This window comes from Lycorma delicatula, chromosome 5, assembly GCF_047948215.1.
Source record: "Lycorma delicatula isolate Av1 chromosome 5, ASM4794821v1, whole genome shotgun sequence".
Classification (NCBI taxonomy): domain Eukaryota; kingdom Metazoa; phylum Arthropoda; class Insecta; order Hemiptera; family Fulgoridae; genus Lycorma; species Lycorma delicatula.
Genome location: NC_134459.1, coordinates 134,299,191 through 134,315,090, shown reverse-complemented (window position 1 = coordinate 134,315,090; position 15,900 = coordinate 134,299,191). Strand labels below are relative to the sequence as shown.

General features: G+C 31.0%; 1 protein-coding gene across 2 annotated transcripts in view; it reads left to right on the top strand.

Moving 5' to 3' along the window:
• Window positions 1–15,221: 15,221 nt before the first annotated feature.
• Window positions 15,222–15,900, top strand: part of Vmat (Vesicular monoamine transporter) — a 273,942-nt gene continuing 273,263 nt past the window's right edge. For both annotated transcript variants that reach the window (XM_075367126.1, XM_075367128.1), the window contains exon 1: window positions 15,222–15,264. In XM_075367126.1, the coding sequence (XP_075223241.1) occupies window positions 15,237–15,264 (28 nt within the window). In that variant the 5' untranslated portion in view covers window positions 15,222–15,236. The remainder of the gene's footprint in view (window positions 15,265–15,900) is intronic.

Sequence of the window (15,900 nt, the reverse complement as noted above, 5' to 3'; positions counted from 1 at the left end):
ATCATGAAGATTCACCCTCATGACACTGCACAGTAACACCCACTTTTTGTCCAGGCAGCTGACGTGGATTTTCCATATACCAAATGTGTAAATTCTGTGCATTCATGTTTCCATCAAGGTTGAGCAATGCCTCGTCAGACCAAAACCAGTCATCGAGTTCTTCCCCACCTGGTGTTACAGATGTCATGAAACACTGACAGAAAACTAAGCAACACATTTTCCACTGTCTGCAAGTAACAACTTGTAAACATCACAAATTTTGTACGCTGCATCTTTAAACACTTGCGCAATACTATGCGGGCAGTATCAACAGGGAGATCAGACTGGCTAGACAGGCATTGCACAGACTTCTTGGGACTAATAGAATATGCAGCTTGCGTCACTCAACATTTCTGGTGTTAGCACTTCGGTTGACCACTTTTGGCTGAATCTGCCACATTTCCTGTCTCTTGGGTTGTACAGCGGCTTGATGGAGGACTTGTTTGGTGTACCCCCACCATACTTTTCTGGCACATCTTATATATTGGGAGACAATGAATATTCTCTGTTGCCCTGTGTAACTCATCTTTCCTCAATTAAACATGCAACAAAAAAGGGAAACATTCTTCCGTATGGTTGTGTCACTTTTTAAACACATGTATTTTCATAATAATTGAATTTAACAATAATTGGCCTATTTTTTCTGGATCTTCACAGTTAGTGTGTAGGTTGCAGAACCATCTCTTCTATATTTTATGTCCCATTTAATTAAATCCATTCCAGAGTTTTTCCATGTAGAAGTACATTTCCATCTCTTTCCTAGTTGGATTTATGAAAACAACAAAATAATTTATTTAACCGATTTCAAACCCCATTTTATTTATCCAGCTTCATTTCTAAACCCAGATTAATTTTTTTAATTTTTTTATTTGACACACTATTTCTAAAAATGGAATTATCTTTCTCCATTTTTTTAATAAAATACATTTTAACTATTCCACTATTACATTAATATCATTCACAACTAGTTTAATTATTTAAAAACTCTCCAGCGTATTCCAAATATTCTATAAAGGGATCTTTGTATCTAGGCAGTTCTAGATTCATTTTTTCTTTGACAATTTAGCTTTATAATTGTGACAAACTACAAAAGCCACACTCAAACAGTTCAAGATGAAAAATAATGTACTAATTCGCATTCGATATATAACAATCAAGACTGGTATTTATAACATCTGCCCTGTTCACCTTGGAATACCTTGGAAACAGGTGGTAGCAGGTTCAACACAAATCAGCTGATTTTGAAGTCGAGAGTTTTAAGGTTCAAATCCTAAAGTTACTTTTATAAGGATTTGAATACTAAATCGTGGATACCGGTGTTTTTTGGTGGTTGGGTTTCAAATAACCACACATCTTGGGAACGGTCGACCTAGGAATGTAGAAGACTACACTACATTCATACATCCTCTTAAGTAATTCCTTACAGTTGTTCTGGAGGCTAAATACAAACGAAAAGGTGGTAACAGCATGTAATATTGAAAAATAAGATAAAAAATGGCACTATACATTTTGGATGATTTAATTCTTTAAATTCTATACTTTGCTAAATTGACAATGTACTACTTATATATATATATATAGTAACTGGTATTTTCCACCTCTCATTTAACGTTCATCAACATTTTTTATTTTAAATTCAGAAAAAATTAGTTTGTCAAAATTGAAAAAAATGTAGGTCCTAATAAAGAGTATTTATTATAAATAAGGCAATTTCAATCGCTATTAGTCAAACCATTTATCCATCATTTGTATGAGTGTTTGTGAATATAACGTAGATTTTCTTTGAAATTATGTAATTTGTTCTTCTATTTTGACTTTTGGTAGCGAGCATCATTTCTTTAAATAATATATTTGATAAGGAATTTATTTCTGACGCTTACAAAGCCACATATATTTTCTTTCTCTTTATTTTCTTTTTTTCTCTTCTTTAATAAGAGATATGAAGTTAAGAGATCGTTGAAAACTTCATTGGATCGTGGCAAGAGTAGTGAGAGGTTGAATGTGCTAGTTCTATTCTATGAAAGATATGTGAATTCCTGAACGTAGTGGGGTTATATTGCTGGATTCCTTTCGCGCCCACCCTTCAAGAAGAATATGAACATCAATGCCAAGCCCCTCTTCATCCGCTTCAATAGACACTTTCTCCTTCCACCGTCTAACGACTTTCCCTTAATTGAACTCGAAGCTAATTATTACTTTACTTTAAATAATAATTTGTTATTTAATTATTCATTTATCTTACTTTTTACATGAATTATTCACAATTTCTCGTTATTTAGTTTTCCCCCGTTTTAAATGTAAATGAATCTGTTTGATATAAGAATTATATTTTATTGAAATGGCTCATAAATGAATAGTATTCATAAATTAATATGTTTCACTCTTTTAATTTATTTTTCTTGGTAATTTTCGTAATTACAAGAAAAAAAAATTAATTTTGTTATTTTAAGCTAGATATAATGAATACTGAATTGAGTTCTGAATTAACTATGATAATTTTGATTTATTTTATGAAATTTTTTACTTAAAAGAAAAAGAATTACATTTTTAAATAAATTTACAATAGATCTAAAAATATTGATCCATGTAATTGTATAAATGAATTTAGTAATAAAAATTAATTAAATTACGAACTAAAGCTGTATATTTGTTACTAAAAACCGTATTAAATATATTAATAAATATATATTTTGAAATAATATATTATTCGACGATGTAAGAAAAAAAATATTTGAAAAAAAATAATAAAAATAAGGAAAAAACAATAAGTCCTGAGGGAAGCAGAACAAGTCGTGATTTTCTGGAATACAACCAATTTGGGCTGGTATCACATTATTAACAAGTATTTCTTTCGTTTTTTTTCTTTTTTCTTTCTTGGAGCCTCTTCAACTGTTACTACTTTTGCTGATAAAACTTTTCCTCAAAACAAAAACCGTTTTTTTTTTTCTTTTTTAATGATAAACTAACGATGACACTTTATCTTAAACTTGCCTCAAAAATAAGGTATTTTATAATAAATTATTATAAATTTCAAATTTTTTTATGTGTGATATATGACTTTTCGTGGTTGTAGTTTATTTATATTATTCTTGATTGAATTTTTTTTTTTACGAAATTATTACTACGTGTTTAAAAATTAATTCAGTAGCAATAAGGAAATAACAACGTGTGGAGCATTTTATATTATATTGCTTTCTGCATATCATTCATAAAATTTAATTATTTATCCATAGTTTATACAGCCCTTTAAATAGTATGTTAGTTAAAACAGATTTGAAGCTATTACTTGATTATTTTGATCTTTGTCTGTTTATCTGGTGCTATTTTTTCTAATACACTAAGAACAATAAAGTGATTTTTAATGAATCAATTTATATTAAAAGTTTAGTAATTAAATTAAAAACACACAGACATCACCATTTTTGGAATTATCATTAGTTCATAAGGATATTAAAAGAAATTTTAATGTCTAAAGAAAAATTACGTACACTGATAAATAGAGCATCATCGATTATTATCATCATTTGCAATATAAAGCGGTAGTTTTTAATGCGTTGGTTTTCAGAACCGTCAGATCCAATCTTTCAGGAACCTTATTAAAGATAAAGCAAAGTTCTATTAGTTTTATTAAAAAACCCGTTAAGAGCGAACAGAAAATAATCATAAAAACAACCAAAATAAAAGAAAACACAACTATTAATCAATAATCAGCTGTTGTTTTGAGGTGTAGCTGTGTTTTAAGTGTTGTTATATTTGATAATTTGTGAAATAGATATTTGTACGAGATTTAAAAATCTAATTAAAAATTTGAGGACCTCGTTCCATATTTGGGGGAGAAAACAAAAATTTATTTTTTAAGGTATAGTTATTTATACGTCATTTTAGTCAATTTTTTAAACATTTTTGGTTGGGCTAACCTAGGCTAAATAGGAATGCAACATAGATCAGTTACCACCAGCTGATATGATTGAAGAAGGAGCATCTGACTGTGGAGGTTATCAAATAATGTCAAGAAAACGTGGTCCATTAACGTCGTCGAAAAGAGATCCGAGGAGGGTAGCTCGTAGAAAAACTTAGAGATGACATAGCGAACAACTTATACGTAAATTCATGTGTAATTATGGAATTCTAACCTATTTCTAGTACCGGCCTCCGTGGCGCGAGTGGTACCTCTCGGCCTTTCATCCGGGGGTCCCGGGTTCGAATCCCGGTCAGGAATGGCATTTTCACACACGCTGCAAATTCATTATCCTAGCAATGGTGGATTACCCTTATCAAATAGATTTAGTGGCCTTCCGTTAGAGGATGCGAATATTACGAATCAAACGGAACCCGTCAAGCCCCCACCTATTGTACTTTACGAGATAAATAATGTGCTAAGGTTGTACGAACTGTTAGAAACGGTCGTGTGTAGGGTATTACAACATCGAGTGGTAGGAGGTAAACAACTTAAAATAATTTCTAAAGATATTGAAGCGTACAATAAAATCATAAATATTGTTCGAGAACACGGTTTAATAGGTCAAACCTTCGCTAGAAAGGATCATCGAGCCTTTCTTGCGATTAGGAACCTGCACCACTCTAATCCACTGGTGATGATCAAGGAAGAAATCGAAGACCATGGACTTAGGGTTAAGGACTTAATGCGTGTGCATTAAGGATGTAGATGCGTGTGCATTAAGGATGTAGATGCGTATGCATCTGGGTGCGTACGCATGCCACAGCGTAACTAAAGAGCCTACATCGACTTTTTTTGTGAACCTAGAGCCGCAAGAGAACATAAAACCATATTTGAGTTGCAGTATGAGTGATATCTCTAAAGTAATGACCGCTGGGAAATTTCTCTCCTTAAGGTTGGCGAACCTCTTTCATTCATGGCCACGCAAGTAATGTACACACTGCTGCATTGTTGTCTATAAGTTGTCGCGTTGTAGTATTTTTACGTGTGAGTTATTACGTTATAAAATGAATAGGAAAATCTATGTTAACGCAGACTGTGAAATACGTGGTCATACGGTTTTTATACCATCAAAACGTTAAGGCGGCTAAAATTTATAAGCAGTTGGTTGGTGTGTACGGTGATAATGTAATGAATGCAAGAAACTTAGGAAAATGGTGTGAAAGGTTTAGAAGTAACAGAAATAATGTGCATGATAAAGAAGGTAAAGGAGGCCCTCGACAATCACCGAGAACTTGTTGAAAACGCGTCGATGATGAAATCAGAAAAGTTCGTCGCTCAGCGATTTTCGACCTGGCCCTTTTTTTTAACTGATATTTCAAGAGTAATTATGGAAGCCTAAAAATAATTATAAAAAAAAAAAAAAAAAAAAAAAATGGAACCGACATCAAAATGAGCTAAAACGTAAGAAATAATTTCGTCCAAATACTTAATTCCTTAGACACTTTTTTGAAATGGCGCCTGCTTCTACAAAATTAATTTCAAGATATAATATAAATTTGTTCTATAGTACTATGTATGTATACTTCATAAAATCCAATACCGATATTACATCAGTGGAATTCATATTTATGTGCTTTGATTGCTTTTCCGTTTGCGATTATTACGTCTTATTTATATACACTACAAGGTATATGGACCTATAGGACCATTCAAGTACCAGAAAATAATGATCCTGTATTTTGGCACAGTTTCAAAAAGGTGTGTAAGGAATTAAGTATTTGGAAAAAATCATTTCTTATTTATTAGCGCATTTTGATGTCATTTGAATTTTTTAAAAAAATATTTAATAATTTTATGCGACTCATTAATAACAACAATAAGTTATTCGGCGGGGTTTATGTGCTCCTTTTTGGTGATATAATGCAGTTGTCTCCGGTCAAAGGCCATTGGTGTTTTGTTCAACCTTCTTGGTGTGAAGAAAAACTAAATTTGTTTTCATTTTGTGAGCTAACGATAATTGAGACAAAGAAATATGTTCATTGATTTATTAAATTACTTGAGTTTTAGCGAAGTTACAACTGGCCAGATGTAACTTTAACCTATCCGCCGGACAGGGAAAAAAGATTTTTGTCAATTTTCAGACCAATTTTTTTGTGACTCAAAAATGTTTTCTACATCATGATAACACCGCGAAAATCAACTGCATCGATTGAAACAAGATTTATTTGAATGTGATTAATAGGAAAAAAGTTACGTGCGAACAAACATAAAAAATATACGGGTCGAATACATAACCTCCTTTTTTGAGTTCGCTTAAAAACGAGGAAGGTAAACGATTAAGAAAATTATGTGAAGCTTTTAGGTTTATTGAATAATTATTAGAAGTAATTAGGAGATTTACTTTCTGTAACCTAAAGATAAACCCGTCGAAACAGCAAACATAAATACTGGTAAATTGATTTTTAAGAAAAATTATTATAATTTCAGATACGTAGGACAAAAAAATCATCACTGAAACTTTAATAAAGAACCATTTGGTTCATTACGAATATAAAAGACTAATATTTGGTTAAATTGGTTAATTAAAATCGGACGTTTTAAAAATTTATTCATTAAACAAGAATCAGATATTTGAGAAATTTTTTTAATATGGACACTTCATTGCTGAACAAATAGATAGATCTAATAGCTTTTCAGTATTTTCCATATGTTAAAAATTGTTTTGTGAATTTTTTCCGTCATAAAAATATTACATTATATTATCAACCCCTCCGTTAAATTCTTTTCAAGGGAGGGGATATTTCTCTGATTGGTTAACGGTTCATGCTATCTCTGTCTTTCTTGACATAAATTTCTGTCTTATCCTATCTTTTATAAGCAGTGTGTTAGTGGATAATCCGAGTTTCAGCCAAATAGATTGTTTCTAATCTAACTTTGTAATAACGTGTGGGATTATCATAAACGATACTTCATAATTTTTATTTTTTTTGGCGCACCATTATTTTTATATATTAATTTTGTAAACTTTAATACAGATTTGTGGCGTTCTGTGAGTATTAAAGAACTGTTTAATAATTTATTATTATTATTTTAGTCATTTTTATTGTTTAATTTTTACACTAATTCTTTAGTGTATTTTAGATGATGATATATTTAATATTCAAAATTATCAGATATAAGACTTTAAATTAATTTTTTATAAACGGGTTTTTAGCGTTTTTTATTTTCGAATCTATTTTAAATTTTTTTCGTTAAAATTCTTTGCAGTAACTTAAAATGGTTAAGCAAAAGTATTTATGTTAAATACCGTAACTGTATATTTGTTATGAACCAGAAAGGAGCCACAAGCAACTCCCAAAAGTTATAAAAAATTTTAAAAACAACATTTTTATGAATTTTTGAGGGCGGTTTACTATTATTGGCAAAATTAGAGCCAGCATTATTAATATTATTAAGTAATACAACTGTTTTTGGAAGGCCGAATAAATTCCGAAGAAATGCTCTTCACTTATTCTAATCACTGCCACCGTTTCTGAAGTAAAATTATTTTTTATTTATTTTGGCAGCAATCTTTTTACTTATTTCATAGAACATTAAAAATTATAATTAGAATGAACATTTTGAATAGGAATTTATTAATTTGGCTATACTTTAGTATAATCTTTATATATGTATTTATTCTGTCCGTGTGTATGTGACTGAACTCCTCCTAAACGGCTGGACTGATTTTGTTGAAGTTTTGTGTGTGTGATTAAGTTGATTCGAGTATGGTTTAGATTCACAATTTGATCCGATATATAATTTTTTTTAATTAATTTACTTATTTATGTGTTTTTTTTATCTTGGGATGGTTAAGGTTCACAATTGGATCCGGTAGGCAGCGCTGCGATCGTGTTTTAGAATTTTTTTTATTTTCGGCATATCAGTCTCACCCGGTAGTTGGTGCTGCGATCGGATTCTAGGAAATTTTTGTTATTTTGTTGCTTTTTCACATATCAGTTACTTGCGTCGTAGCTTAGTTTTGTTATTACATAAAAATTGTATTTTTAACGAACTACTGTGTTTAGAGAGTAGTTTGAATTAAATCCGATAAGTAGTGCAGTGCTGTTCTGACTATTGGATTATCCCGGGTGACAATGAACTTAAAAATGCTGTTAATCAGTGGCTAAATTGATTGGCGGTAGAAGAGTAGGATATATTGAAGTTATATATCTCTACGATAACTGTCTTAATTCATGTGGCGATTATATACAGTTTTGTAGTTTAAGAGAATTAAAAAGTAATTATAAATTTTGTAAAATAAATATTTTTAGGATAAAACGGTTTTTACTTTAGAGATAACCTCTCGTATATATATAATTTTATGATAAAATAAACTACGCTATTCGGGGGAACAAGATCTTTTGCACTGTACCGGAGATTAAAGTTTTGTCAGATTGGAAACGAGAGTTTGAAGTTTGTGCCGGATTTCCCAATGTGTGTTGCTAATAACGGGGTTATATGAGAGTTGGCAATTTTCCTTGTGAAAGCAGTTTTACGAGTTGGATGATCAAATACTGGACTAAATTATGGGGTAATGTTTGTTTGTACCGGAAGCTTTGTTTTGCGGAAGGAACTTGAAACAGGTTTTTGGGAAAGTAGAACAAGAAATAATAATAATAATTTTAATAATAAATATTTTAATAAATAATTAATTTTTATTAATTTTTTAATAAAAAAATATTGACAAAATAATTAAAAAATAAATAAATAAAATAAAATTCATATAAAGCCGTAAGTCATATGCATAGCTTGCCAATGTAAAAATTATATTATTTATAAAAATACTATCGTAGAAAGCTTAAAGTATTAATTAAACTTTACCAATTTGAATTTCATAATGCCTACTACATATCATCCGTCATTTGCACATGGTGTACCGAGGTGTCTTCGAAAATATGGCCTCTTACGCGGCGTCGTGTGGGAGTTCCTTGATGCGGTTGCTTAGTTCAACCGGTATCAGTAGATTACCTAAGGAAAAAGACTCCTACCGCGCTGCTGTAGGAAGCTAACCAAGATATATGGCTAGCTACCAGCCAGATTAAGGCTCCAAGCGCTTTAATGGTGGACAGGTACTTTACTTGCTGGCATTCAGCGGCCTAGGCGTGGCAGCGAATTGCTGTCTTTGACGAGATAAATTAAATTATTTATTTACTAGTTGATGGGGTGCGCCTTCCCATTTTAGTGATATATGACAAATGGGCGGTGGGACAAGCGACCGAGTGGTGTATGGTACCACGCTTATTCCGCTCACGCCGTTAGGTTAGCTCTAGGAGCTAGTTTGGACACTGGTCGTTAAACTGTTTCGTGACTCGGTAGCCGTTTGTGGCACAGACATTCGGTCTTATGCTTTAGGACGACCGAATGGGTTGGCGGGAGAAATGCCAAGCAAAGCAATGCCTATTATATCTTCATAAAAATATCAATAAAAAAAAGAAAACAAAATTTGAATTTACTTTATACGAACTTAAGAAAAACTCCCTTCTTAATTTCATATATTTTTGAGAATTTTCTTAGATCTGGTTGAACAATAAAATCTAATACAGGAATTTCTAAGTAAAAAAATTTCAAGATATCGTTGTTCAAGTAATTTGTTCGGAGGTGGAAAAAAGTGTTTTCCTAATCTTTTAACTATGATAATATATAAGAATTGGAAAGTATCAGAATATATTCTGATGTTAAAAACGCCTTTTTGCTATTTCTTGGTTCGGGCAAGGAGCATCGAAGTTAAAACAAAGTGTAATTATCGATTTATGAAATCGTTTTTCTTTTAGCTAAGGTTATGAAATACTTATTATATTAAATCAATATTGTGCTGGAATGTATGTTGCCCAGGGTTCATAGATTTATAGAAGAGGAAAGCAGTTTTACTTCGTAACATCGTACAGTATTTCACCATTCTTTTTTTCTGTGTACAACAACCAGTACCCGTTACAATATAATTATTTCTTCAAAAGTTTAAATCTGCCCACTTAAAAAATTTTCTTTGTAGTTGTAATTTTAAAAAAATATAATGAAATATGAAGTATAACCTTGAAAAGTTGTATTATTTTTGTAGCGGTAAGAAAGAACTGGGTAGTAACATATTGTAACAAGACCGGTATAGCGGACCTGAGTAATGGATTCCTACCAATTAAGAAAAAAGTAGTAGAAAATATAATAATGGGAGGAATCCAGTAAGGGGCTAAAAGAAACCTGTTCAGTAAAGGTAACAGGTTCGTTTAACAATCGTGTTTTGTAATACTGCCCACTGACACACTCAACATATGTCGTTCCATGAAAGGAGTTATCGGACCAAGGCTTGGAATTTCATGGGAAAATGTGAGGGCGGTCGTTCATTCTCACGCTTCGAGTGGGGTCCGGTTCGACAGGTAAAAAGGAGTGGCATATAAATACTCCTGGGAAGACCAGTTGAAAGGAGTTCTGCAAATCAGTCTAAGCGAGACGTTATGATGTCAGTCTGCGAGAGGTGAGTCCTATGAGATAAGAGGAAAGACTGCAAGAGAATATTCCGCGAGGTCAGTGAAGGAGCGAATTTCTAGTGTGAATTAAATTCGACGTGATTAAGGTGACGTCCCAAGTAATTCCAGACTGGACAGTACCATGAAAACAGAAATGGGTTCGATGAGTTAATGTCTTTTGTCAATGGGACTGAATTCTGGTTTTCATTATTTATCTTCCTGCGAATAAATGCTGATGATTACTTTCAATTCTGTTCTTTTTATAATCACTGTTTATTATTATTATTATTATTATTATTGACATTTATTATTATTATTACTACGAGTATTATTGTTGTTGTTATTGTTATGATTACTACAATCATTATTTATTTATTATTGGCATTATTCTAATTATAATTGTGGTTTATTTATTATTCTCGCTTCTTATTATTATTACTATTGTCATTATTATCATTATTGATTTGTAATTACATAAACATTTTCAATTATCAATCTTTCAGTATCCTAATCGAGCCGCGAACACGAGACAATATTAATCGGGGCATTATATTTTCCTTAATATAAATAGTATATTTAATTGTTTTTTATATCATTTAATTACATTATTGGCTATTTCTTTTTTTTTTTTTTTTTATGAATGTCAGTAAAATCAAAACCACACACTATTCAGTTAATACAATTTTCCTCTCATTTTTATTTTGGTTAACTGTAAAATTATATTTTAGATAATTTTACAGAAATAATTATTTTGTTCTTCTCCCTTTTCTAATTTTTCTTTTGTACATTAAGCGGTAGGTATAACTTAGGTCTGAATATTTATGATAAACCATAATTAGTTTCTCGAGAAAATAAATCAGTAGATAACTAATGTAGTAAGCGCTTGTTTATTAATAATTTAAAATAAGTAGAAATAAATAATTCACTATCGCATTAATCATTTTAAAAAAAATTCTGTCCCATTGACTGTTAATAATGCTCGGTTATTTTGAAATTTAATTAATTTTTGCAGTTTATAATGTTTAAATTTTGAAACTTTGAACAATTTTTTAATAAAAAGAGGCCAAAATTTATATAAGTTCATATCATTTAACCATTATCCGGTCTTATTCATCTAAGTTTCATTTCGTATTTGGTTAGTCGTTTCAATAGATAACATTTCAATAGTTTGCAGCTCTTTTAATCGAACTCTTTATAGTGGTATAGTTGCTTGAAGTCAACTTGTTGTACATGCCGGCCTCTGTTGCGCGAGTAGTGGCGTCTCGGCCTTTCATTCGGTGGTCCCGGGTTCGAATCGCGGTCTGGCATGGCATTTTTACACACGCTACAAATCATTCATCTCATCCTCTAAAGCATGCCTAACGGTGGACCCGGAGGTTAAAAAAAAAGTTTTTGTACATAAATGTTTTTAATTTAATTTAATTTGTTTTTCTTTAATTGTATGTAAAATTAAATTTCTTTCCCCATTAAATACGAGTAATAAATTTAATACGAATAATGTATAATAAAAAAAATAATTAACGTGAATTGTTTACTTAGGCTAACAAAAATAAAGTAAATCAAGCCAATTCATAATAACTCGCTAACAGACTATGTTTAATGAATATTAAGCAATAAATGTATATTTACGATACATTAATGTTAATACGATGTTGATATAATATTAGTGTCTAATTATACTATAAAAAATTTTGTAATTTTTTTTGGCTGTATTTTATTATTTATATTTTATTGTAAAGATTAATCATCACACAATAAACCTATTAACATGGAAAGATATGAAGGTCACATATTATTATTATTATAAGTATTATTTTATGTTTATATTTACGTTTTTTTTTTATTGTTATAACGAAAGTTACACAGTATTATTTCGGTTGCAGATTTAAAGTAGTATAAAACAATAAAAAGAAAAGGTTTACATTTTTTTTAGAATTATTAAAAAAATTAAATATTACAAATATATAATTTCGCTAAAATAATAATGTTGATTAATAAATGAATAGATTTTCGAGTTCAACATTTAGGTACACCTAGAGATAAATTGTTGTAGCATTTAAGGAAAATATTCTAGAAGGAAAAAATATGATGTTTTCTCTCGAAAATTAGTATGGATTTCTATAAAAATAAAAAAGAAATAAAGTTAGCCGCCTTATTAATAAAATTGAAGTAAGGTAAAATACCGTACTTTTAACTTTTAGGGAAAAATAAGTAAAGTTATTTTTTTAGTGTAATAACTTATTTTATTTTCAATTCAGTATTTACGTAGTAGTTTATTTGTACCTTGAATTACACAATTTAGTAACATAAAGTTTGCTACTTAATGGTTCAATATTAATTCGGCGAATACCTGGGTGTCCGAAAAAACTCCGCGGTTAGAAATTAAATTTATTTTATTATTTATAATTAAAAATGTATGTGTTTTATTGCAAGAAAGTTTTGTTAAAAATTCTAAAGTTTATTTACATGAATTAAAATATGAATACTACCTACAACTCTGCAGACATCAAAATAATTCACATCATTCTGCATTCTGGTGAGGAGCATGTCTGCAGAAATCACTTCCACGGCTGCTGTTATTCTTTGGCTTAGGTGGTGAAGTGGCTGGATTTTTTCTTGGTACACAATGTCTTTTACGTAGTCTCACGAGAAGGAATCCGTCGGCATCGATTCGACTACGGGATTTCGCGGAGGCTAAGCGATGGGAGATTCTCTGTCTATCCGGCATTCTAGGAACCTGTCGTTGAGTGTAATCCGCACAACTTCTGCATGACGTGGAGCGTCTCCATCCAGATAAAAAATTAGCCTCCCCGTATTTTCAAACTGTTCTCTAACGTGTTTGAGTATATATACCCGTAATAGTCTGTTCACAGGAAAATAAAATTGACCAAAATTTCAATTATGCACGATACCGCACCAGACAGTCACTTTGGGACAGTTGCGGATGAATTCAACTGATTTGTGTGGATTTTCTGAGTCCTTCCTCGATAATTATGGTGATTTACGACTCCATGAACGTGAAATGTTGCTTTATCAAAAAATAAAATGCGCTGTAGGTTGTTATCAATAACAAAAATGAACTTTAACATGATAGTTACAAATTGAACTTTTTGTAGCTTATCCTTAGGTTTATTACATGTAGTAGTTGCAGTTTATAAGGACGAAGTTTCAATCGCTTGACAAAGTCATAAACAGTGCTTTTAGGAATGTATGGTAGACGACTAACATTGCGAACTGAATATCTTGAACTTTGTTGGAAATATAGAGGAATCCTTTTTGCGATTTCGCTACTTGTTTTAGTCCTACCCGAGGGTGTCCTTTCAATACACTGCCAGCTTAAAAAAAAAGTGTTCATACCAATTACTTATACTTTTGTCACTAGAGAATTTTTACTATAGACTCTCGTGTAATTTATTTGTACGGCAGTCATTGATTTCGTTTCTGCGAACTAGTACTCGCGATGTGCTTTCTCTTGTAACGACGCCATGTCACTGAAGCCCGGGCTCGTAACAGTATGACCTGTACAACAGCCTAACGCAGTTGCTATGTGACGGAGAGTGTATAAACTAAAACTTAATTGTTTTCGCTTCTCGATTACACGAAAAACACTCTTGTGTGCTGCAAAATGAAAAGGATATTCTTTCTGAGTTTTTTTGGACACCTGATTTATGAATAATATATTTTTTCTTGTAGATAATTTTGCCTAGCACTTCCGTACAATCGGAGGATAGTATGGGTATGTACACCCTATATGTTCATCCTAGTATGCAGTTTGATGCTATCTCGGATACGATTCAATTACTATTTTATTTTCAGAAGATTTTACAATTGTATATCCATCCTGTAGTGCAAGGGGAATTTTTCGATAATGGCACTGCTTGATATTAAGTAACGTCTTCTTCCATCCTTAATAAAATTATAACAACTATTCGGGGATTTTTGGAAAGTAAAATCAATTGGTACAGGCTTGAAGCTGTCATACGTATGTGTGATTGGTTATTTCGTATTCCTCTGTGGGTAGGTCGTTCTTTTGTATTATCCTTATCCCTTCGTCCTATTTTGGTTTCTAAGGGTCTTGGTTAAGTCCCCGCTAGGTCTATCCTTAAATTTAATAAAATTGTTGTATATAACCGGTGCGTTCTTGGTTTAATCCGGTGGAAAGCCGGATGTGTTTGGAGAAATGAATTCCTTATAATAGTTGCACAATACTGTGTAAGCCTGACAGCTGAAGCTTCATGTCTCCACTAATGCCGTGCCTCCTACACTTTTAAAAGTATTGACTAATTTTATAAATTTAGTTATTAATTGATATTTATAATTTTAGTTTTTGTATTAATCAAACATCTTGCCTTCAGAAACCGGAAATCTTATTTAGTTTTAACATCTATCTTGATTCTCTAAATATTGCAATTAATTTTTTATTATTTTTTTTATTTTGTGAGAAATGAAATATTACAACATTCTAGGGGAAAAAGGCGTCTATCCACCTAAATTAGTATATGTATATATTTATATATTTAAAATAAGCAAACCGTTTTCTAGTTTACGCTTCTTTACAATGTTGACATGTTTAGGGAAGAATAAACAGACTTTTTTTTTAATTTAAAAACATTTCCGTTCGTACGTGTCTTATATACATAGGTAGACGTATATGACAAGCTTTGAATATTACTATTATTACTTCTTATTATGTTTCATATACGTAAGTTTAGTTAAAGTGAACAGGTTACCAATGTGTCTTTAATAATCGAGCATAATAGTAGTGTTTGTGTTAACGAGTAGTGAGCACGCATATCATGTATATAAAACAACCTTTAATAATTCGTAAGTTTTTTATTCATTAATTCATTAATTTTTATTCATTTGAAAAGTTGTTTAATTTATTGTACATTTTTACAATTATAGAAAAGGTGCAACATACAACATACTTAATCATAAAAAAATTATTTAGAAATAAAATTAGAATTTAACTTTTACTTATCCGTCATTATATCTCTAGAGCTGCATGAAGGAGAAAAGTATAGTAATTAATCAAAAAATGGTGTATGGCTTTTTTTTCCATTTCTCGAGGTATTAGAACCCAGGGATCCCAAAAAATAAAAAAAGGGGGGTTAAGTTTCTTGCGTGCGTACGTACGTACGTATATATATGTACATGCGTTGGCGTATTTGAAGCTTAATAACTTTTAAGTGGATAAACTGATTTTGATGAAATTTTGTACAGAGACAAATTTTGTATACGAAACAATTTGTTGGTAAAAGTTTGGGGACAATATTTCTAGGAGATGAGGGGGTTTTGAAGAGTCAATTTTCTAAAAAATTTGCAAACATAACCCTACTTTATATTAAGCTCAATATATGCGTGCATGCTTATCTTACCATTTTTAAAAATCTTTTATCTCGAAATTTCCCCCTTCCTAAAAAATCAAAAATAAAAAAAATTTTTAACCAAGATTTTTTG